Source organism: Cimex lectularius, unplaced genomic scaffold, assembly GCF_000648675.2.
Source record: "Cimex lectularius strain Harlan isolate CLEC.00 unplaced genomic scaffold, Clec_2.1 scaffold226, whole genome shotgun sequence".
Lineage (NCBI taxonomy): Eukaryota > Metazoa > Arthropoda > Insecta > Hemiptera > Cimicidae > Cimex > Cimex lectularius.
In genome coordinates this window covers 1,080,133-1,104,947 of record NW_019392846.1, presented here as the reverse complement: position 1 = coordinate 1,104,947, position 24,815 = coordinate 1,080,133, and the positions used below count along the sequence as shown (strand labels likewise).

Below are 24,815 nucleotides of genomic sequence, written 5' to 3'. Positions count from 1 at the left end.
TCCACATCCTACATGTATTTGTTAAATGTAAACAATGTGTGTAAATCCCAGGCACTGAAGAGGATCTCAATAAATATCGAAACGTTGGCATGATAAAGGAAAATGTTTTTCTGAAACCTACATCACACCAGACCGCATCAGAATTAATATCTTTCAATTAATTAAGGTTTTTAGTTGAGATAAAAAAGCCAGTGTCACGAGCGGGATTCGAACCCACGATCTTCGGCTAGATACGCCGCTGCTCTACCACTTAAGCTATCGTGACCTCGATCTACGCGGACACTAACTTCCTACCTCAACCCCACCTTTTTGAATTTTCCCTCCTTTTTGCCGTTTTTCAAATGTCGTGTAAACTATTTGATTCTCGGCGACAAATGGTTAAAAAAAAATTCAAAAGTGTCCGAGTGGATCGAGGTGGATACAGCTCAAGTGGTAGAGTACCCGCGTATCTAGCCGAAGATCGTGGGTTCGAATCCCGCTCGTGATACTGAATTTTTATCTCAACTAAAAACCTTAATTAATTTTTTAAAAATTTATTCAATGTTTTTCTTCAATGGTTAGCTCAACAATATTTGTTATACAATGTGACTTTTCATATTTGACAACGCTTGAACCATACAAAATTCCCTCTATTATTATTATTATTTGTAGTAATCTTCATCTGTTTGATTCGACGGCTAGGCAGAGGCCAAGGCTTAAAAGTTTCAATTCTGAAAGATTGTTTTTGTTGGAAATTTAATGAAAAGGGGTAGGTGTAACCCAAGTATCTTAGCCCTCCCTCCATCCCAACATTTACCGATGTTGGAAGTGTAATCGGCTCAAACTTCACAGATCAAGATTTGCCTAACTTCCTTAAGGAGATTTCCTCTCCGGCTTCACTTCCCCTCCTGAACAGTTTCTAATACAAGTTACTTATATTTCAATTTAGTTTGCAGCCCCCGAGGCTATACAGACAAACGACGGGCTTATTTGATTGTTAGGTGTTTCCATTTATCGTTATGGCGATTAATCTTAGCCCTAATTGCTTGCAAATTGTACATAATTTGAAATTATACAAGGCAGAGGAGCATTTGATTGGCCAATCGATATAACCTGTGTCCAAATAGAGCAATGTGTTTCACCAAATCGTTGCATTAGTTTGAAGATTTATACGTTATTAATAAGTTCTTTTAATTAATTAATCTTTTTATTTAAGGTTTTGGCTGAAATGAAAAAGTTAGTGTCACGAGCGGGATTCGAACCCACGACCTTCGGCTAGCCGAATCCCGCTCGTGACACTTGTTCATTTCAACCAAAACCTTACATAAAAAGATTAATTAATCGAAAGAGATTATTTGGTCAATCGGATCACGAAATATAATGGAGTTATAAGGTAAGGCCCGAAACATACAAGTTTATGATTTTTTTTTAAATCTGAAAGAATTACGCAGTTTAAACGCATCGAAACATAATTCATTTCTGAACAGCAGTAAAAACAATGAAGTATAATTGTTTAAAATTTATTTCATTTAGTGCTATCTGTACAAAATACAAATACATTGAAATATAGTATAGACAATTGTAGCTGGAATTCTCTTTTATTTAGTTGGGTATGGAGTAGGGTTAAGATAGGTGGTCACGAAGCCATCGTACTTTTATAATGGTCATAGGGTCATAAGGGACGTTTTGGAAAGAGTATGAAGCTATTGGCTTAGGGTCGAGGGAATTGTTGAGTGGAAATTGAGGAAGCGTGTTCAAACCAGAACTTTCACGAATGGGATTTTAAGGCCTTTATGAATCATTTGATTAATGACGTAGAAGGATACGATTGAGGATACGGTGGAGAACTTTGGATTGAAAGGATTGAATTCGTTGGATGCTAGACGTTTTGGCCGGCTCCAATATTTGGAACAATAATTCGTTTTGTGTGTTGTTAGTTGGAATAAATGGAAAATTATTACATGGTAAGTTTATTAATAGTACTAATAGCAATTTTTGTGGCTTTCTTCTTTGATCGATCAACCATGGCGTACCGATTAAAGAAAGACGTATTGATGGTGCGAGGGTAAAATAAAGTTATACATGTACAAGAGAGTGAAAAAACTTTTAGAGAAAATGAAACTATTTGTATCAAATTGAGGTCCCAAATCGAGGGTGAAAGAGAGGAAAGTGCAAAGAAAACGGGGATCCATAAGAGGCTGCACGAAAATAGACAATTAGCTTGAGAGTGCTCGAAGGAAAGATAGTTCAACTGCGAGTTTTTCTATAGGTTGTTAACAAAGCTCCTGGATTCGACCTGATTACTCCTTAAATTCTGAAACATCCACCCAACGAATAATGTATTTAATCACGTACTACGTACTACCTTTCCCTTTATCCTTGAAAAAATCCTTGATCAGTATTGCAAAAAAAACCACAAAATCCGACATCAGTTTGTTTCAGTTTCTATGGAAAATTCTAGACACGCTTTTAATAATACTCCCAATATTAAATTCCTAATCTTTGATCGGTTTGGTCAGCCGTCCAGCAATGGCAACGTCCTGCAGACTTGATTTCAACCCCCCTTGTGCGGGAGGGCCTTCCACGACATGGCTCAGGTTTTTGGCCGAATTTGGTATCCGGGCTTGCTGTTATTTCCTAAGGACATTATTCCCTTTACCTACTTCCTAATCCATCGCAACTACCTTCAGAACTATTCGAGCCATTGAAGTGTTGACATTTTACCCATCTTATCGTTCCTGGTGTTCTCAAGATACGTTCTTGACCCCATAATTTTGCAAGTGTATAGAGCTGATAGTCCATTATGTCGTGATACCACCACCCCTGATACCCACACTGACCTTTGCAGTTGATACGCGTTGAAGCGATCCTTTCAAGTAAGTCTGTTTCCACTCGAATGCTTTAGCGACACCTCGTACTACAACGTGAGAAGAAATTAGCAAAATTTACCCGGGAAAACCTATCCGCAAAACCTCATTCATAAAAATTTCAAAGAGATTTTTCTCTGTATATCGTTTAAACTGTATTTCGACACACTTCCAACGTCTCCACACATGATTCAACAAGTTCTTACTAATCCTTTCACAAATGAAAGGCTGCTTTGTAACAATTTTGTGACCGTAAGTGTGTGTGTGTGGTTCAATCAAACAAATCCTTCATGTTCTATTTTAAGGTATAACGAAACTATCCATACATACCGAAATATTCCGTTTTTTTCTTCTAGATGTAATCCGCTTCCACCACCACAAGTTTCATAAATAAATAAAAAGCTTTATCGGCATACATTAATGTACAAAAGTCTCTCTCTTAGGAGGAACCTTGCGTTTGTTCACTTATATTGAGTTTATTTACAGGGTTTTTCTTCTTCTTTTCCTTCTTCTTTATCAGTCTTATCCGTCCAGCCACCGAGGCTCCGGTAGGGGTGCTGTTAACAGCTAGGACAATTTAGCACCCAACGCATGCAGTTTCAAAACCATTCATACTCTTTTTTATTCTTAAATACTGCTATTTACACACCATTCATTCAATTAGGGTGGTGTGCTTTCCCGTATACTCGGTTGTCCTAAAAAGGGCAATGAGGATCTTTAACGTTCGCACCTAGCCTATTCGGCCTTATCGGACGTTTTGATTTTCAAGATGAAAGCTGACGCACCTCCACATACGGCAGAATGGTGTTACTGCCGCAGCATTGGTGTAGAGGCAGCTCAGCCCCAAGGGGCCAAGACAACCTCGCTCCCCGCTCACCCATTCAGAGTGGTCGGGTCTGCATTAAGCGTCGACCGTATGCTACCTAAGCCGAAATACATCAGCCCGGTCTCCCGCGCACTCCCTAGATAGAGAAGGCCACTCTATCTCCCAGAGTATTGGGGCTTCTCTAGCGTCGAAACTACCGGTTCCGCTCCGGCCGCGGTTTTGTTTAAAGTGGAATTGCTAACAACCCCCTAGAGGTGTATCGCCTACGGTAAAAACCTCCTATCGAGCTCAGCCTACACCTACGTGCAAAAGCATACTCGAGCAGGAGCAACCGATTCACTACCCGTTCCCATCCGCCACTATTCACGCATTCAAAGGACTTTTCATAATCATAGCGTCCTCAACGCTTATACGCTACCGTCCGATCCGCCGTATCCCGTAAGGTCGGGTGTATAACGGTGGTCATACGCAAGTTTCGTGCGAAGGTCACAGATAGAAGACAGCCTCTTCTCTAAATACCCGCCAGGGGTCTCGCCACGGCCAACTACGAATCCATTCCCATTGAAACATGGGCTGGATTTTGGAACATTGCTGTTACCCCGTATTACAGATGATTATGCACCCTCCCCGTCTATCCAGACATGATCTGGTACCCTAACCCTCGTGTGCCTCTGATAAGGCACCCGCCGCCCATGCCGACTCGAGTATAGTTTATGCTTGAGAGAGGTTGCCACGCCCTCTGGGCTGCACCATTATTTAGTACAAGGATCCCCCCCTCCTGTAACCAAGGGTTGGGAGGGGTCACAGGATAGAATGAAGGAACCCGGATTGAGAAAGGGAAGTGGATGAGGACACGAATCAGAGAATCTCGGGATCAATTTTCATGGCCCCGAGCCTTAACCACATTGTACCGCTGTGGTACCACATTTGGATGATGTATGGCGAGGAGCGTCGGTGGCTGCAACGGTGCGTTGACACGTCGACTCATCACTTACACGGGTCGTGGGTTCGAATTCAGGTCCGCTGGGTACAAATTTATTTTTTAAAAAATTTTTCAAAAACTCTGGACCCTCGGGTTGAGATGACCTCTGTTTTTTATTTTCTTGTTTTCCATATGGAATCGTAAGGATTTGTTCCTTTAACATTTTCTTCTGTTGTGGCGATGAACCTTTGCTATTAGGACCACAATAAAAAAATTAACAAAAACAACTATAAAGACGAAGAGATTATTTTTGAATTGAAAATAGTATTGCATTTTTGAATATACATAGATTTTAAACAGGAATGATTGAAAAGCAAACGAATAATAAAAAAATTGGAATTCCTTTTTGTGTTATTTATAGCAAACAAATTCCATTGAACGGGGCCCCGAGGAATCCTCCATTTATCCCGTCGCCTCCGTGAAAAATTACCCCACGATTCAAGAGAATGAAGGGAAGAAAAATATGTTTTTCAAATAAGTACTTCTTCCTCGTTGGATCACCCACTGAAAAAGGGATTCCATCCGCGATCGATTATCTGTCAATCCCCATCTCGTTCATTTCTTATTAAATGCTTTCTATCTTGTGAATCCGACATTATCGTCAAAGGAACCGAAGAGCATCCATCCCAAGGATAAACCCAGGGTTACAAGGCAATATAAAGCCCCCAAACAAGAAAATTCTACCATTCTTAACCGCACGAATAAACATCGACCATCTTTCCCAAATTTAAAATCGGTCGCAGATTTCGTGCTTGTCTTATCCGGATTCGCACTTCAATAAAATTAATGACTAATAAATGAAGATTAATAATGTTCATTGCAATGCACACAACTCTAAGTATATATGTTAATGATTTAGGCAAAATATGAAGGCTTTAAAATATGAAGTTTTACAACATATTTTCAATGTAGTGGTGGTAGCGGTTATGGTAACCGCGGTAGGTACTAGAAAAAATAAAATTTTATGTAATACCTCAGTAGAAATAGCAATACTAGCGACAGTGCTAGTAACAACATCTGTAGCTGTATAAGTAACAATAGTAGTAATTACAATTAATTAAGGTTTTTAGTTGAGATGAAAAAAAGCTAATGGCACGAGCGGGATTCGAACCCACAATCTTCGGCTAGATACGCCGCTGCTCTACCATTTGNTTGATGTCCGAGTGGATCGAGGTCACGATAGCTCAAGTGGTAGAGCAGCGGCGTATTTAGCCGAAGATCGTGGGTTCGAATCCCGCTCGTGCCATTAGCTTTTTTTCATCTCAACTAAAATCCTTAATTAATTGTAATGTATTAATTGGTCAAGTGGACCACGAAATTAGTGAATTTAATGAATAGTAGTAATGTTATTATTCTAACCCCATCACAACACTATTCACTTTCCTCACTAAAGAGGAAATTGCGACGCCATTGGCGCTTTGTTGGATCTACTTTGAGGATTGTCGGGAAGAGTTTGGGATCAAAAGTGTTTTGACTAGGCTGTTGGGATGAGGGTTATGGATGGTGGGTCTGAGCGGATGGTAAAGTTGGATACGAAGTAGATAGCCTGGGCAATGATGGAGGATTGGATTAGACTGGATGTGCTGGATTTTTTTTGATATGCAACGTTTTTCGTAGTGAGACTTGCGATCTAATTGGAAAACGAATTTTTTGAGTAGTTTATATCGTCTGTTCATTTCCATCCTACTTACATCTTTTGTTCATGTAAAATTCCAAATAGCGACATTGGTCAGCGGAACAGGTTGTACTTGGAGGAAAATCGGATTTGTTGGGTTTTGGTTTCTGAAGGCACTGCTCGGTTCTAGGTTTACTGAATATATGTCAGTTTCGTCTGCATTTGTGAGGATCACTGTAAAGGGTTTGACAATAATGTTTTCAACGTATATTGAATACAGAATGGGGGTAAGGATGCGGCCTTGCGGAACACCCCCTAAAACATAGTGTATTTGTAAGTTTATGATTTTTCCTTCTTGAAGGTCATGACCTATTATCCCACCTTCAAGAAGGAAAAATCATATGTTAAACTGTTGAGGTCGAAATATAAGAAAACATCATTATTTGAAAGTGTAAGAAAAATACGACTCTTGAAAAAAGTCAAAACTCCGATCCACTTGGTTACCGAATTTTGGGTAATATCTTTTTCTTCCACTGTAATATTTGGTATGCAAAACTTGAATTTGCTGATTGTGAATTTTACTTATTAAAAAATTCCGATTGCTGAGAACCTTGCTAAGAAATTACCGACATCTCAGTGCCCATTAACCAAAATAGATCTAGAACTGAAAGAATTTTCTCGTTTTGGTTTAGGATTAAAAATAATCGGATAACAAAAACGACTACATACTTACAAAAGTATAAACGTTGATAAAAGTTCGAAGCAAATCGTTCACCCCGAAAGTACAATTTTAAGCGATACGAACACAATTTACACATCACATATAATCTTTAATCGGGCAAATCTGTTGGTAAAGATGAGCCCACAATTTTATGTTAACGCAATCAGGGCGAAAGTCTTTTTATTCCCCATGTGGCCCGAAGACGGTTTTAGCCAAATTGATTCAATTTACATAATCCTTTCTGGTCAGGCAAGCTTAGAGCTGATCGTGATTATTGGAATCGTCCAGGACCAATTCGACGTTAATCGTTTCGGATGCTGGGACAGTCTTGTTTTTACGATTAATGTTTCAGACTTCATTGGCTCTCTATCTACTATCTATCTATCTATCAATGTCTCTATCTATCTCACATTCCAGTAAGATTGGCAGGGTAAAAAATATTACAAGGAAAAAAGAAGACGTAAAAATTGTATAGAATGCGGAAAGTATTGAAATTGAACTACATATAATTATTGTCCTATGCACTGTAATCTTTCAACACTAAAATTATGTCTCTGCATTATTATATCCTTGATAGAAAATATTTGCTTATTTTGGAGTAAAGTTACCATTATTAGAAATCCGTATGCATTTATTAGTCATAATTGAATATTAATTATTTTAGTTAGTTATAATTTATCTAAAGTCTTGGTTGAGATGAAAAAAATTACTATCACGAGCGGGATTGGAATCCACACCTAGCCGAAGGTCAAGGGTTCAAATCCCGTTCATGGCACTAGCTTTTTCATCACAACCAAGACCTTAGATTAAAAATAGATTCTCTAGTTTTCGTGGTCCGCTTGACCAATTAATATCTTTTAATTAATTAAGGTTTTTAGTTGAGAGAAAAAAAATCAATGTCACGAGCGGGATGTCACGATAGCCCAAGTGGTAGAGCAGCGGCGTATCTAGCCGATCATGGGTTCGCATCCCGCTCGTGACACTGACTTTTTTATCTCAACTAAAAACCTTAATTAATTGAAAGATATTAAAAATATAATTAATTAAAATTATAAGAAATTTTATCATGCCGGCCCGCCTTTTATATATGTTTTGGTATGTTTTGGTAAAGAAAATGAAGAAGAATAACTATTTGTAGTAATTTTTCTGCTCACACCGTTTGCCGCATAACGTTTGGTTCTTGTATACAAAAGCATTACAAAATTGATAAGTTTAACTATTAAATGGTTAAATTGGTTTCAGCTTCGCCTCTCAGTGTTCATTATCCCGCCACGTCGAAAACCACCTTCTACAGCTTAGGCCTGATAATGGTGAAACTGCCTCCTTTCACCGTTCTGGATTTTAGTCAACCCGGGGATTTCATTTCCCCGGTGTCACCAATATCGGGAAGACATTTCCCAATCCACCACCTGGGGGGGGGGGTGCCCGATGGAGGATCCAGTAAACCCGCACGTCTTTTCCTACTTGCCGCTATCCCAACCCGTTCAATTCTTTAATACGAAGCGTGTACAAGTTAGCGCAAAATCTACGGATTGTAATAAATTTGCATTTTAAATTTTCTGCATTATTATATTTAAAGAAGGTATACCGCGTCAAATTTTTAGGTAGTGGAGCCTTAGTCGTACCTCATATAGATATTGTAAATTTTTCAAAGCTCATAGGTTACCATATAGAGGATTGCGATAATATTGCTCATTATAGCATTACACGTATATAAAAGTATTGTGTGTTTATGACACTTCATTGGCATCGACTGAGCTTAATTTTCTTCGCCGGGTTCGCCTCAAGAAATAGAAGAAGAAACTACGGCGGAGAAAGAATTATATGGATAAAATAAACAGAAACCGGAAAAACAAGATTAAGTACAATCAATTATTCTTTCTAAGTAAGGTCTTGGTTGAGAGAAAAAAGTAAGTGTCACGAGCGGGATTCGAACCCACGACCTTCGGCTAAATACGCCGCTACTCTACCACTTGAGCAAACGTGACTTCGATCTTCTCCCACACCAACTCTCCATCTCAACCTGCAACGAATTTTCCACTTTTTGCCATTTTCAAATGTCGTTTAATCGGATTGGATTCTCAACGACTTATGAAGTTGCCAAGGGGAGCTGTTTCGTGAAGTGATACTTCTTTTACTTTTTAAATATTAATCCATTTACGTTTTTGAGGCAAGAGATGACATGAACAGGCTGTTTGAATTTAACCAAAAAGTCCGAATACATCTAGGCACCAAAAAGGAATGGGAAGGAAAGGGAAATAACTCCCTTAAAAATGGCACCATCCTTTGGTACACAGATGGATCTAGAACACAAGAAGGTACGAAGCAGGAGTATTTGGACCCGGCACCAAATACTCAGAACCCATGGGAAAACACACCAGTATCTTCCAAGCAGAGATTCACGCAATTGAAAGATGTATCCAATTCAATCTAAGTAAAGGATACAAAAACAAGAATATAGCTATCATGTCAGATAGCCAAGCAGCCATCAAAGCACTATGCTCAAATACCATTAGTTCAAGGATGGTGCTGAACTACAAAACCAAACTAAACATATTAGGTAAACAGAATAAAGTCAGCCTCTGCTGGGTCCCAGGACACATGGGAGTAAGGCAACGAGAAAGCGGACACCCTTGCAAGGAAAGGGGATGCCACACCGCTGATAGGACCCGAACCCTTCTGTGGCATAAGAATCCACACTATTAACGAATATCTCAGACAGAAGGACAAAAAGAAAATGAGTGAACTTTGGAATTCACTTATTGGACATAGACAATCCAAGAATCTTCTAACCAATTTTGGCAAGAAAGAAATCACAGAATGTGTCAAAGGAAGCAGGAATAGACTGCGAATCCTAACAGGATTCCTGACAGGACACTGTAGATTAAATGGACATCTAAAGAAAATTGGAATAATCCAAGATGGCACATGTAGATTCTGCAAGGAAGCAGAAGAGACACCAACACACTTACTAACAAACTGCGGAGCTACATTAGCCCGCAGGAGGAAGTGTTTTGGGATGTACAATGTGACCATAGAAGAGCTTCAACCACTGAAACCGGGCCTATTAATCAAGTTTCTTGATGAAATAGGACTCACCGATGTGCTTTAGGCAGAGCACGGGGGATACAATAGCTCTTAAAGGGCGCAGTATACTATACCCTGAAATTACATTTACATCTACGTTTTCGAGAACAAAGTTACTTCTTTCGACCAATAATTACTCTTTTTATGTAAGGTCTAGTCAACCAGGTATGTTGAGATGGAGAGTTGGTGTCCGAGAGGATCGAAGTCACGATAGTTCAAGTGATAGAGTAGCGGCGTATTTAGCCGAAGGTCGTGGGTTCGAATCCCGCTCGTGACACTGACTTTTTTATCTCAACCAAGACCTTACATAGAAGAATAATTAATTGACTGAAAAACCTAACTTGGTCAATTGATCACGGAACCGTAAATGGATTAATATTAAGTACAATTTTAAATCTGCAAATATTCTGAAGGCAAATTGATTATAAAATACTTTGAACAATATCAAGGCGCAGAACTATAACATAATTATTTTAATTTCCTGCTGTCTCTCTTTCTCCAAAACTCTTAAGTGTTCCTTCCTTACTGAGATGGAAAAGTTAATTACCAATTATTACCATCGCGGCGTAACACGTCCGTGTGCTATGAATTATAGCCGAGATACTGGGCAAAATGAGTTGGCTGGTATGCCAAGAGGGCGAAACAAAGGAGGGGAATTAGAGTAAACAGTTTGAATGTTTCAGAAGTAAAGTAAGGAAGGGCGAACTTCCCTTGGCCATTCCATTAGCTGATATCAGATCCTCCGGCTTCCACCAGACCAGCCTCCCGCAAACAAACCGACTCTCCGTCTTTCCAGAGCATTGTTTAAGTGATTATCCTCGGACCCTTTTGAGGCGAAAGTGCGGTGAAATGTCGAGGTTTTTTAAACAAGAACAAACATGTGCTTGCGTTAAATAGCCCTAAGTACCTTTCGTTTTGATGGAAGACAGACTTACAACAAAACAAATGAGTAGATCAATTGATTTGTTTTTGAAGATTCACATGTTATTCTGAATTTAGAGTTAAGTAACAAAATAATAGAATTAATTTAGAAAAAAGTGATGTGGATAGTGAATTCAGTGTCATTAATTAATTATCCGGTCATTGACCTTGAAATTATTATTAAACTATAATTAATTAAGGTTTTTAGTTGAGATAAAAAAGTCAATGGCACAAGCGGGATTCGAACCCGCAACCGAAAGGTGCGGTTGAGATGGGAAGTTGGTGTCCGAGTGGATCGAGGACACGATAGCTCAAGTGGTAGAGCAGCGGCGTAACAAGCCGAAGATCGTGGGTTCGAATCCCGCTCGTGCCATTGACTTTTTTTATCTCAACTAAAAACCATAATTCATTATAATATATTAATTGGTCAAGCGGACCACGAAATTAGTGAAATTATTATTAAACCTTGTAGGTATTTAATAGTCATAATTAATTATACTTATAATATAATTATATTTATCTAAGGCCTTGTTTGAGATGAAAAGTCAAATTACATGAAATTATCGTTGATAGTTTTGAGGTTCTTGAAGAGAACTTCTCAGTCCATTGAAATAGCTACAGGCGGTTTCACAAACGATTATCCTATTATACAAACCCTCTAGACAGAAACCTTTCATCCCGCACCCTAACAGATCTCTTTGATGATGGTAAAATCACTGACTCGCGACCTTCTTAATCTCAGCGTGAGTGATGCTAATACAGAGGAGTACTACGATTGAATATTTCTCCTTTTATGTTTAATTTTTAATACGTCAATTCAAGAACAGCAATCGGCGCAGTGTAAAAGAATACTCGACCTTCCAAAATTAGTTTACTATCTTTCAAAATACGTCCTACTCAATTTGAGTTTAGAAGAAACATTCTTGTACATTGTAACTTTTAGAGAAAGCATTCTATAGTATTGAAACGATCCGGATTTCGAGCCCTTTAGCCCATCATCAGGTTGAAAAACCTCCACAACCACGTCTCTCCACATGAATTGCCAAAGTGAACCCGCTGATACCTCCGCCAACGCGACGTTCCAATTAGCAGCTGATTTTTTAAATTTTTTTATTTTTAATGGCACTCGATTTGAACGTGCGAAACGCGGAAATTATAACACAAATAAATATTATAATAGTACTTAATATTATTAAATTACTATAAAAATAATAACAATTAAAATAATTAGTTTAATTATTTGGACGTTTGATATTATTTATGTATATATTTAAAATGGGAGGTAGATCAAAATCTGTTATATTATTAATGCATTTATCACCATGTTCAATTTTACATTTTTTAATATCAAATTTCTCAAACAAATCTAGCTCTTCCCCTTTGTTGAAACTATGTAACACTCTTGTATTTAAAATCAAAATCTGTCCCCAAAACAGAACACAAAAACCACCATCCCCCGGTTCATCGGTGGATTGCAGTAGCATAAATACAAATACAAAATACAAATGTGCTGATCAAACAAAACTTGGCAAACCCAAACGTCAAAAAATCAAACATCCAACGCACAACCAGGTCCACCGACAAAAAGTCAAAAAGCAACAATGCTACTCCAAAAGCCGATAAAGGAAACAGTACAGCCATCATTGAACATCAAAACCACACTTCCAAAGTCGAAGAACTCCCAAACAAGAATGAGTGCAAAGAAACACAAAAAGATCCCACACCAAAACCAAAAACCCGCTCCCAAACAGCCACAAAAAACAGTGATTTCCCACTCTCAGATGACCAACATGCAGTCAAAACATCAATACCAATGAACCCGGATTTTCGTGTTCTATAGGGTAGGCACTATTTAGGTTCTTCAAAGTAAACCAGCACCTACTGGGCATGTGCTTACCGACTCGTTGCATCAAACCTGTCAGAACGAGGCGTTACTGTGGGCTACCAGGATTCACTGTCGAGAAATGTTGTGCCATGGGTGGATTTTGTTCTTAGAATTTCCAACTTAGAACCAAAGTTCCAGGAGAATTCGTTTCGACCCATGAGCTCCCTGTGTCACATCTCATTTCGACATGTCAAACAGAAGTAAAGTAAATAAGCATCTGGAATATGAATCTAGGTATCTCGATGGTGCGATGCTTTCAGCTACTATTCGCCAGTTTCCATGACGTGTACGTCCATATTCCGTATTTCTGTGCATCTTTATGATCAATAAAGGATCCGGTTATCAGTAAAGCCTAGTACGCTCTGGGAATCTTTGAATCAATTCATGTTGCGGGGCTGCGTAGATTCATTGTTCCGATGCAGCCCCGACTCTGCTCCGCGACAAAGAACCGTGTCCAGACCAAGATTCAGTTCACATTCATCAGAGCCTGCGAACTAGCTCTCTCGAAATTTCCCTTGCTCTCTTTTGCATTGCATTTAGTGCATCCAATCGGAAGTGAATTAAAAAACGCCCAAAAGATGGTGGGTTCGACAAATATTTCACGGCGGGAATCAGCACGGGAAAAATCTTTTGGACACGTTGAGATTAAATGATGGCGAAGGGTTCAGAAATTTTTTGAGGATGTACCCGACCTTTATACAAGACACTATCAAAATCTTCAGGAAAACGCTCACTAGAACGTCAACTAAACAAATGAAGCAAGAGCGCTTGTTCCGATTCACGTCCGCACTGGCAAATGTTGCGCAACACTGAGTCAAAGAATCCCACGTTGGATGGGATTCAAAAGAGTCCGAAAATGCTAGTCCGCAATACACCAGATTCATCGCAACAATAAGTCTGGGCAGCCCGGACTCAGGCTAGGCGCAGCCGAGACTCTCCGGAGATTCAAAGAGTCGCTTCAATGAATCCCAGTGCGTACTTACCTTAAAGATGGTATGGGTAGGTAGGGGTGCTAGTTAAGGATAGTTAGGGAGGCACATTGATCTAACGATTTGCTAAAGAGAATTTCTCTATACAATTATAAATTGACATACAGGCACTACTGTATCTAAACGATTCCTCCTTTCATAAACGTCCTGGTTCGAAACAGATCGAACTAATTGGTCGAAACGAATTGCCATATCAGGACCATCGGTCCAAAGCGATACGTCAGATTTTTGTCTTATAAAATTTCCACTAGTGATTTCCCATCCTCAACATCTCTTCTACTCTTCCACTTTATGGATAATACAGTGGTCTTTTGCACTGACGAAATTTATTAAGCATAACATAAACTTACAATCTTGTCAGTTACTTTTTGTTAAGAACAAAAATAGCTAGCTTTTTGTTTTATAAATTCTTTATATAACAAATTCAATAACTAGCGTACCTGAATTATTGTAAAGATTTTTGTATTCTGAAGAATAAATATAAAAGGACAACTGGTTGTGTCTGTTTCTCACAGAAAATTAATCGATTAGATCTTTAGAAAGAAGCAACCTTTTGGACATAAATAAAAACAAAGTTATATTAAACAAGTGCATCCCCTTTGCTCCATAAAGATAGGTAGGAACGCCACCCGATATGATATTATTCTAGATTCTTCACAGCAGCTTAGTCCACTGTTCCGATTCTTGGAGGAAACAAGGTTGTCATGCTGTATATAGGGCTGATATTTGTTGTGCAATCTAGTTTGTGGTCAGAGTGAATGTTTCTATTAGCGTGATTTTGTGGGATGGTCCGATGGTGGAAAAATGTTTATCCCTTCGACCTTCAATTATGTTAGTTATATAATATGTTCATAGACTCCGGGTTCGACTCTCTTTAGTGTTACAGCTGAAGAGGGGACGGCAGCTCCTCTGGTGTTGGCCAGATCCCGATGTCGAAACACTTTTATTGAGGTACAACTTTCTATTATATTGATCCAAGGTGCCAAGAATATATTGCTGTTTCTTCCTAGATTTTTGTGTTTATTTATTAATTTCCGTTTTCAACCCAAGTCTACTACATAGTGTTGCGATAAATAGCTGCAACAGTTTCAAGGAACTGTACACATTAACATATTTAAATTATTTTAAATTATTTCATACAATCTCAGATGCTTTAAAATAAAATAGAACAACCTTTGGATTGTGTCTTACGTATGTACTAGGTCAATTAAATTTTACATATTTTCTTACTTGTACAAACTTTAATATCTAACCTAAAATGACAATGAAGTTACTAAATTATTTATTTAAAAAAAAAATAAAACGAAACTAAGTACACTGTCTTTTGCGAGAGTAGTTAGTAGAACATAATAAAAAGTATAAGACAATCTTGGAAGAGCGAAGACAATTTAAAAATGAACCAGCATAGGGAATCAATAAAAAAATGTTATATCTAAGAAAACGAGTAGATTACGTTTTTTTTTAAGGGAGAGATTTTTATCAATATAAACAAACAAGAAATGGCTAATGTGATTGAATGTATATATTTATGAGAATGGTACGAGAGAAGAGGGGGATCGATGGCGGATTATTTAAGTACTTAATCTCATACAAGATTAGCTTTGTAATTTGTTTCAAGAGTAAAGAGGGGATATCGCGTTCTCATCCTACTAATGTGAATGTTTTGTACATAAGAATATTCAAAACAGGAAGAGAGTAATGTACGTTTAACCTTATTTTTTTGGTGCAGAAATGTCATAGTTGTATGAAATCCATTCTCACAGAGGCCTCCCTCACACTAGTCATATTTCAATATCAATAAATAGAATGTACAAAGGATAAAATAGTAGGACAAGATGCAATCCTTTTTAAAAAGATAGTTTCTACTCACAGTAAGTTGTTTTGCAACGATCCGAATTTCGAGCTCTTTAGCCCATCATCAGGTTGAAGGATTTCAACAACCACATTTCTCGACATGAATTGCAAAAGTGAACCTGCTAATACCTCCGCCAACGTGACGTTCCAATTAGCAGCTGATTTTTTAAATTTTTTTATTTTTAATGGCGCTCAATTTGAACGTGCGAAACGCGGAAATTATAACACAAATACATATTATAATCGTAAATACTGTAAAAAATTTATGATAAATTAGTGATTAAAGATAACAGATAGAAAATTAGAATGATACCTTAATATTATTAAATTACTATAAAAATAATAACAATTAAAATAATTAATTAAATTATTTGGACGTTTAATATTATTTATGTACATATTTAAAATGGGAGGTAGATCAAAAGATAGATAGATAGATAGATAGATAGATAGATATACTTTATTTACAAAATGAAAAAATTTAAAGTTAAAAATAAATAACACAGTATTGTTATGGCATGGTATTAAAACCGTCAGCCAGAGTTCGGAGTGCATTACTATCCCAAGAATATGCATAATTATATAATTATGAGGAAAGGAGAATTTAAAATATCAACTTCAGAGGTTACAATTATTTACAGGATTTTCAAATTACAAGGTTGAATTGCGATAAACTTTGAAAATAATAAAAATGACACTTCAAAGAACAAAAGGATTCTAACTTACAAAGGGTCCCCCACAGGCCAACAGAATTCGCATTTAGAAGCCCACAAACTAGAAATTATATGTATTAAGACAAACAGAACAAAATAAAAAAACAAAAGACAAACAAAAAAGAAACAAAATAAGACGAACAGAATATTAATTCCCTACATTCCAATGTATTCATATCTGTAAAACCAGGCTTTCCGAGCAAAATCAACAAGACCCCCGCAATCGGAGCCGTTCAGAAGGGCTATGAGCTCTTCCCTCGTCAGAAAACCCTTACCCACATACAGATACCTCAATTCGTTCAGGACCGAGCATCTAGCGAGAAAATGAAATGCATCCTCACGATCACCTGAGTTGCATAGAGAGCACACTGCAGTGGCAGGAGTACTCCCAACCCAAGGCCTGAAATTCAGGAACAACAACTCCCCTCGAATTTTAAACCACCAGCGGAAAAAAGAGAACGGAACATCATTTGATGGAGCAGAAAAAACATTGCAAGGAGTTAGGGAATGATTCAACTCCTTGTAGAGTTGGAATCTATTTGAGTCCACGGCACGAGAAATACAACTCTCTCGATGACGAGCCCCCATAATATAAAGAAGATTGGAAAACATTTCAGACCACGCTGCAAAATTATCCAAAGAGAACCGAGCCACATTATACCTCTCCGCAAGAGAATTCCAGGATCTGAACCAGGATATGTTACCCTTAATAACTTCAAGTGATGAAATTTTTGCCAGGCGAGAATCAGGAGATTGAAGCGATTTCAAAATAAACTTAAAATGTAACCTTAAAGAATAAACAAACAACAGTTCCATGCCAGTCTCAATATACAACATATAATTAGGAGTTGATGATGGCAGGGCAAACAACTTACGAACAAAAAACTTTTTTGTTCGGTAGATCAAAATCTGTTATATTATTAATCCATTTATCACCATGTTCAATTTTACATTTTTTAATTTCAAATTTCTCAAACCAATCTAGTTCTTTCCCTTTGTTGTAACTATGTAACACTGTTGTATTCAAATTTGAAATATCAATAAATATTTCTAATAGATACCCGTTGTTTTTACAACAACTTATTTTAACCAACTTTTTTTATTAACAACTTTCTGTGAGTAGGAACTATCTTTGTAAAAAGGATTGAACACCACACTCACTCCATCATTTATCATTTCTATGGACAAGATGCATTCTTATATATGGAGGTAATAAATATGCTACAAAAGACATAAAATAGATAAGAATAACATAAGTAGTAGAATAATATAAATAAAATAATGAAGTAGGATGACAGTTATATTTGAGAATTACTAATAAAACTTTGCAATATCATAGCACGTTAAACATTTTAAGATGAATTTGGTTTTATAGAGATCTATAAGAGTGTTATGCTTGGAAATATTACTAACATGGTTAAAAAGTGTTGTGTTTAGAAAAAAACCGTAGGTCAATTTTTCCACCAAATCATTCATCGGAACTCTTCATGCCGGACACATACGCGAGTACACATTTTAATTTACAGCTCGTCAAGTTTATTTGATTTTAATAAAATTAAACAAAATCACCTCGTTTAATGAAAAAACGCGTCGCTGTTTTTATGTAAAAAATGACTTTTGGCCTAGCTACTTTAAATCCAAAAGCATATTGTCTTTGGTTTTATTTAAATAATAAAACTGAATGGTTGATGAAGTTTTCGGCCTAAAAAGCTCTTCGATTGGTCAAACAAGTTGAATTTGACATATTTTTCGGAGCTTTAAGGGCACTTTTTCAAGGTACAAAACGTTCTAAAACACGAAATCAACACTACCTAACACACTTCACACATAAACATAAGTTGGAATGTTCGACAATTTTCAATGTCAATATGTTCATAATCAATTTTCCTTAATAATGATTTAAATTCTTCAGAACCAGATCAAAGGTTTAACAGTTTGAAATGAGAAAAAAGGTTTGTGGAGGAAACTGCAACATAATGAAAGAATAATTCAGTTGTTATCCCTTGTGGTTTTAATAATTCTGATGGCATTAGTGACTCTTAGTATAAGTGGATTGCAGTAATTATTTAAGCCAACGCTGTCTTGCTTATAATTAGCAGATTTTTTTTATCTCTTTAAATGTACACGACTTTCCAAAATTGTCATCGTTTATCTTTTTTTTCTATGTTTGGAATTTTAAATTTTTCAAAGTCAAATGTAGGGTTAGACTTTAAGGCATGAACAACAAGGGCTTTGACTTATTTCTTACCGATAGAAATTGTTTGTACATTATAACACTATCTGGGTCTGTTTCACCACAACTAGCTTAAAAAATTAAACAGGAAATTTTGTTAACCAAGCTTGACATTTTTGACATAGGAATTTAATCTTTCAGCTTTCAGGGTTCTTTAAGTGTTTTAGAAAATTTACTCGTAATTCACAGTTTTATATTTTCTGAAACGTCTCGCATAGATAGGAATAGTAAGTGATATCGTATTATTATTAACAGTTTCTAACTTAGAAAAAAAAAAGTCTTATTGTATTATGGACAGAGAGAGAGAGAGAGAGAGAGAGAGAGAGAGAGAGAGAGAGAGAGACCCATTGTTTAAATCAACTATTAAAATTTTCACTGTGTGAATTTTATGCTAGCAATGTTGTTATGATCGGTGTTATAACACTGTATTTTCCAATGTCCCTGAAATGTGTGCTCAACGTTCCATGTTCCTTTCTAGTCATCATCTTCCACTAATAACTAGAGGGCACACTACTAAGTTGACTGTATGCTGTGCATTTACATAATTAATAAAAGTCATATTAAACTAATCAATACTTTTTTCACATTATAACCCACGAATCGATCAGAATATAAAAATCGTTTTATGTATGTATCTATCAGAAAGTGTGTCCTTTTTACTAAATTATCGAATAGCTTTCTTTCTTCTTTTCTTCTTCTACAGAATTAATAATTAAATTTGATAGTGAATTAAAAAAACTCCATACAATTCGAAACTCATCACGTTTTAAATAGGTTTCAAGTTATAAAAAGCCATGTAAAAACGTAAATAAATAAAAAGATGAGACAAAACTTCACTTTTAAGAAGTCAAAAAATAAAAATCATTTCCAACATTAAGCATTAAAACTAAAAAGCGCCGTGATATTAATGTACATTATTTGTTTAGAACAATGTAATTTGTTTATCTTTACGTGTAAAAAAAAATACAAAATGATATTACTTAAACAGAGACACAATTTTGCAACCATGTATATTTACGGCAGGTGGTAAGAAACTTTCCGTACATAAGTACTCTGTTGCGACTTAATGAAGTTAAGTTTAAGTTCGAGATTGCCCCTCGAAAATTTTCAAAGCTTGTAGTTTTCATAATAGGACAAGCATATCTGATTAGACAGCAAGGAAAAAGTACATATTTTTTAAAAATTCCCGAACAATAATGTCAGTCCGTCAGTCTACAATATAAACTTAAATTTCAAAGCAGTTGAAAATCGAATAAATAAGGAATATATTTGTCGTAAAAGTTAAAAGGCAAAACCACTTTTTATTTCTTTCTCCGTCTGTTTTTATTCGTAAAAGTCTACAGGAAAAAGTAGGTAGACGTACAAGTTTTTAAAAAATCGTAATGTAAAATTTGCCAGTAGACTCCAGAAAGAAGGAAATTTTAATGTACAACCCTATTTGCGATGATTTAATAGGGTTGTAATATTGCCGAATTTTATTTTTGATTTAGCAAAATCTATGACAAACCGCATCTTGATGTTTTCTTTAGAAGAGAGTAAATCATCAATTGTATTATGGAAAATTGTCCTCAGCAGTGAAAACTTTAAACTTTTTACACACGTCTCTCCTCTTTAGGCTCAATTAAACAAAATTAACTTCTTATTTTTGTACTACTCAAATACAGATTTTACAACATAAACCAAAGCTTGAAAAAGCGCATTTGCTAATATTTAATAAGAATTTTTGAACTAATGTTTAATAAAGTCTTTTGTTTGACTCCCGAGTGTTTCTCGTCTCTAATTAAATTAAAATAAGAGATCGGTGCATATATTAAATTTTTGGACTCGCTGATAAATGCTGAAAAAGTAGAAAATACAAATCCTTACAAAGGGTGGTGCAATAATGAAGTTTTTAAAATAGCAAAAGTACGTTTTTTATCTATAAAATAACGCTTGAAGCAGGAATTTTTTTATTTTATTTAGAAAGGACGCACAAGACAAAATATTTTCCAACTTTTCCAAATTTCAAGTGGAAGATGAAGCACACAATTTTGCATGGGTTTTCTCGTTCAAATTTTTATATGCTATATCTCACGTTTTACAGTAAAAACCCAATTCGATGTAGTAATTATGATAATAAAATTGTAATTTTTGCTAATACTTATATACTTAGAACTCGACTACCTTCCGAACTTAATCTCTATATTATATTATGAAGATTTCTAAGCTTTACATGAAAAAAACAACCTTTTTATAAAAAAAATTCTTAGATGACAAACAATCTGGTTAATTAAATCAAATACTAACCGTTGCATGAAACTGGAATTTTCAGAAAAATAATCGTTATATTAAGGAATATTTTTATTTTGACAAAACAAAAAATTGTGATAAATGCCGAAAATTTTCGACCAGTGTAAATTGAACAAGAACTAATACGAAAAACAAAAACAAATTGCCGTTGAAAAATATACTCTTGTACTTACGGCTCTTCCTTCGACTCTCACAAGTGCGAGGAGGAGAAGGGTGAGCGTTGCCTTTACCAATGCCATGGCTTGACTGTCGGATGCTGCCTCTGGAATAGGATCGGGAGGCGGTGGAGGCGGTGGTGGCGGTGAAGGCGTTGGGGCGGCGAGGGTGAGCACGCTCTGGTGATGGGTCCATACGGCTTCGCTGGTTCCCGGCCGGCCCGACTGTTCGCGCCACCGCCACACCTGGCAATCCGAGGACGCATATTGACCATTGGTCTGCTGATTCTATTGTTTACGACAATTAATTCCAATTAAAAGTTTTTCTTTTAACAAGGTTTTTAAAAGTTCGTAAAATCGATAAAGTTGTTAAAAATGTAAATCTTCCATATTAAAAAAACTCTATCAAGAAAAAGAGGAATAATTATGCTTTATTTTGAGTAATAACCAACCCAATTTTGTTGTGATAATCGTTTAGATATCAAAAAATAGTAGGTCTGACCGAAAAAAGCACTACCAACCATTTTTCAGTTATTTTTAATTTGCTGGTTATTTTTTAAACGATATTTGTTTTCATTTTCATGATTCTGGTGTAGATATATTCCACCAAGTAAAATCAACAATTTCAATCAAATCTTAAATTATTTCAATACTTTAAATCAATTAGAGAAAACTAAGAATAAATGGAATGAAAGCGCAAAGATATTACAGGAAATTTGAATTTTTAATAATAGTTTACGAATTTTTCTGTAAAATTCGGCAATCTGCTTCTTTGTCGTAATACATTTGCTCTGATATGTAATAATTTTTTTTGGCATCAGCTATTTAGCCACAGGCAGAAAAAATAATAAATATCATATTAAGTTTCATTATATAATACTGACATGATGTGACCTAACACTGTTGTTCCCTCCATCCCTTGTTTTGGTAACAGTGATGTAATGGAAGTGAATTTTGTTAAACAATTATTTTTTTATTTATGATAGAAAATTTTTGCAGATAAATAATTAAGGAACAATTTTTTGTTATTATTTTATTTGTATCTTATGGACATTCGTCCAAATTAAAATATGATTGCAAAACGTTTTTTCACACAGTTTCAGCACTAACACTTCCAGCGCAGCACCCGGAGGACACATGCCATGAGAAACCGTCCAATGCTGGTACTCAGTGTGAGGGATTAAGGGACAAGAAGGTCTAGAGATCACCCTGTCGATTAAGGCGACGTGAATTATATAGTTGTACAGTATGAAATGTTAATAATTGGGGTAATAATATAAATAATTAATTGGGGGCGTCGGTGGCAGCAACGGTTTAGGCGTTGACAGGGCGCTCATCGCTGTAAGGTAAAGGTCCCGGGTTCGAATCCAGCGACATACTTACAAATAGGCGTTTATTCAAAAACACCTGTACCCTGAGGGTTTGCTGTTGCGAACTCCCGTTTAAAAAAAAACTTGAATTAAGACGATAAATAGCTCTTTAATTAATAAAAATATTCTCCATTAATTGAAATTTTTTGTTTTATTTTTCAATTTCTTGTTGCTGCTTAATGTGTATTGATAACATGGTCATCTAAATTTTTACTGCTTATTGTAGCTGGAACGTACATTGGCTGCTATTTGTATATTGCGTGAAGGAGTCGAGATTGTAAAATCTGCTTCAGTGGGATGTTTAACTCAGCATGTTCTTCCAGTTTTTCCTAGATCATTTTTTTTAGACTTCGCATGTCCTTCAAGGTGATTGTAGCATCTATTTTTAGAACTTTACAATTAATTAAGGTTTTTTGTTGAGATGAAAAAAAGTTAATGGCACGAGAGGGATTCGAACCCACGACCTTCGGCTAGATACGCCGCTGCTCTACCACCTGAGCTATCGTGACCTCGATCCACTCGGACATCAACTCCTCATCTCAACCCCTAAAGAAAACCTTAATTAATTGTAAAGTATTAATTGGTCAAGCGGACCACGAAATTAGTGAATTTAATGAATTAAAATGAAGTACACTTCACTAAAGCTCTCCGTCGTCAATTCAATTGTCGTCAAGAATCCAAACCGATTACACGACATTTGAAAAATGGCAAAAGGAGGGAAAACTCATAAGGTGGGGTTGAGATGAGGAGTTGATGTCCGAGTGGATCGAGGTCACGATAGCTCAGGTGGTAGAGCAGCGGCGTATCTAGCCGAAGGTCGTGGGTTCGAATCCCTCTCGTGCCATTAACTTTTTTTCATCTCAACAAAAAACCTTAATTAATTGTAAAGTATCAATTGGTCAAGCGGACCACGAAATTAGTGAATTTATTTTTAGAACCTTTATGAGCTGATGTTTTATCATTTATTTCACCGCGTTTGCTACATCAAGCTATATTGACTTTTATTAACATGTCTGAAAGTTTGTTTTAGAAGGTAAAAGACCTCCTTCTATAGACAAACAAAGCCCTTGTGTACCGATTACTGATGATACATTGATTGCCAAAACACGAGGTATAAAAATAGAAATGGTTCATTATCAGTATTCAGGTAACGAACATCATGTTATTGCGGGTATAAGCCTAGTTAATTGGCTTTGGCATAACTTGAACACTACTGAATCAATTCACTATTGATTATCGTATTTATGGTGAATATAGGAAGGTCTTTTGTTGAGACCTTGCACGAGTTTGTCGAGAAAAACCACCCACAAAGAAACAAGGCAAAGCTCAGGGTGGAAAACTCGGTCCATGTGGGGTTGTGTATAAATAAACACTTTTAGCAGAACATTAAATTAACAGCATTGTTGTTGAGGGTCGACTTGCACTTTCAATCAATCACACCTTCCAAGCTGAACCCATTTTAGCAGAAAAGGGCCTGACAGGGCGTCACCACCGCCCCCGCCCACCGACCAAATTGCCTGTAAGGTCTAATCCGAGTAATCCTTTATGTGGCTCTCATTGCCTATTATTTTATTTGTTTTCGTCATTTATTATTATGTTTTTTTAATCGTATACATGTTCGAATTTGTTTTTGTCGCAGTTTTTATTTATTATTATTCCCTCATTGGGCTGAAAGGGCCTTTCAAATGATTTTGGAAAACTTTGGTTTTATTTTATAACAGATGAAAAAAGAGAAAAAACAAGTAACCTAAATAAGCCTTACCCAACCCCATAAGCAGGTTTCTAGGGAGAATCAGTCCCAACACTTCTCAATAGGGAAACCGAACTAAAAACTAAAACCCAGCAGACGTCTAATAATGAAACACTTAGCCAATTGAATTTACCTCACAAATACACTTCAAAAATTACTAGAATGACAAAGGAACGTCCAAGCTACCACGAATATACCACCATTATCATACACTTATTGTATCAGTACACCTCGAAAATTCAGTTTTCCCGGAGCGGAAATTCGTGGGTGTGCTCTGTTTTATAGTTAAGTGATCTCTTATAATTATGACTTTTTTTATTGTTTTATATTTTGTGGTATAATTTATCATTAAATTATATAATTTTGTATCATTTTTGTTTTAGATGTTTAAGAGCCATATCAATAAGGCACTGATCATGTCCGAGGAATTGGTCGAATGTAAAAAGTGATTAGACCCTTTAAAGTACATAATAATCTGAGGCGTAGAACGCCTAAAAGTTCGCCACAATGACAAGTTAGGGAAGCCATGAGAAATTCCGTTAGCTTCGTGTGCCCGATGTTTATGCTGCTTGTGCGTTA

At 36.4% G+C, this 24,815-nt stretch overlaps 1 protein-coding gene and 1 non-coding gene across 4 annotated transcripts in view; one reads left to right on the top strand and one right to left on the bottom strand.

Annotated features, from left to right (window-relative positions):
- LOC112127555 overlaps positions 1-21,383 on the bottom strand; it is a 215,320-nt gene extending 193,937 nt beyond the window's left edge. Inside the window, exon 1 of one of the 3 annotated variants that reach the window (XM_024228669.1) lies at positions 21,135-21,383. In XM_024228669.1, the coding sequence (XP_024084437.1) occupies positions 21,135-21,200 (66 nt within the window). In that variant the 5' untranslated portion in view covers positions 21,201-21,383. The remainder of the gene's footprint in view (positions 1-21,134) is intronic. The other 2 variants (XM_024228667.1, XM_024228668.1) reach the window with 2 other exon arrangements.
- On the top strand, positions 11,299-11,371 carry Trnav-aac. The gene has a single exon. It is a non-coding gene; the product is annotated as a tRNA-Val (tRNA).
- Positions 21,384-24,815: the final 3,432 nt, after the last annotated feature.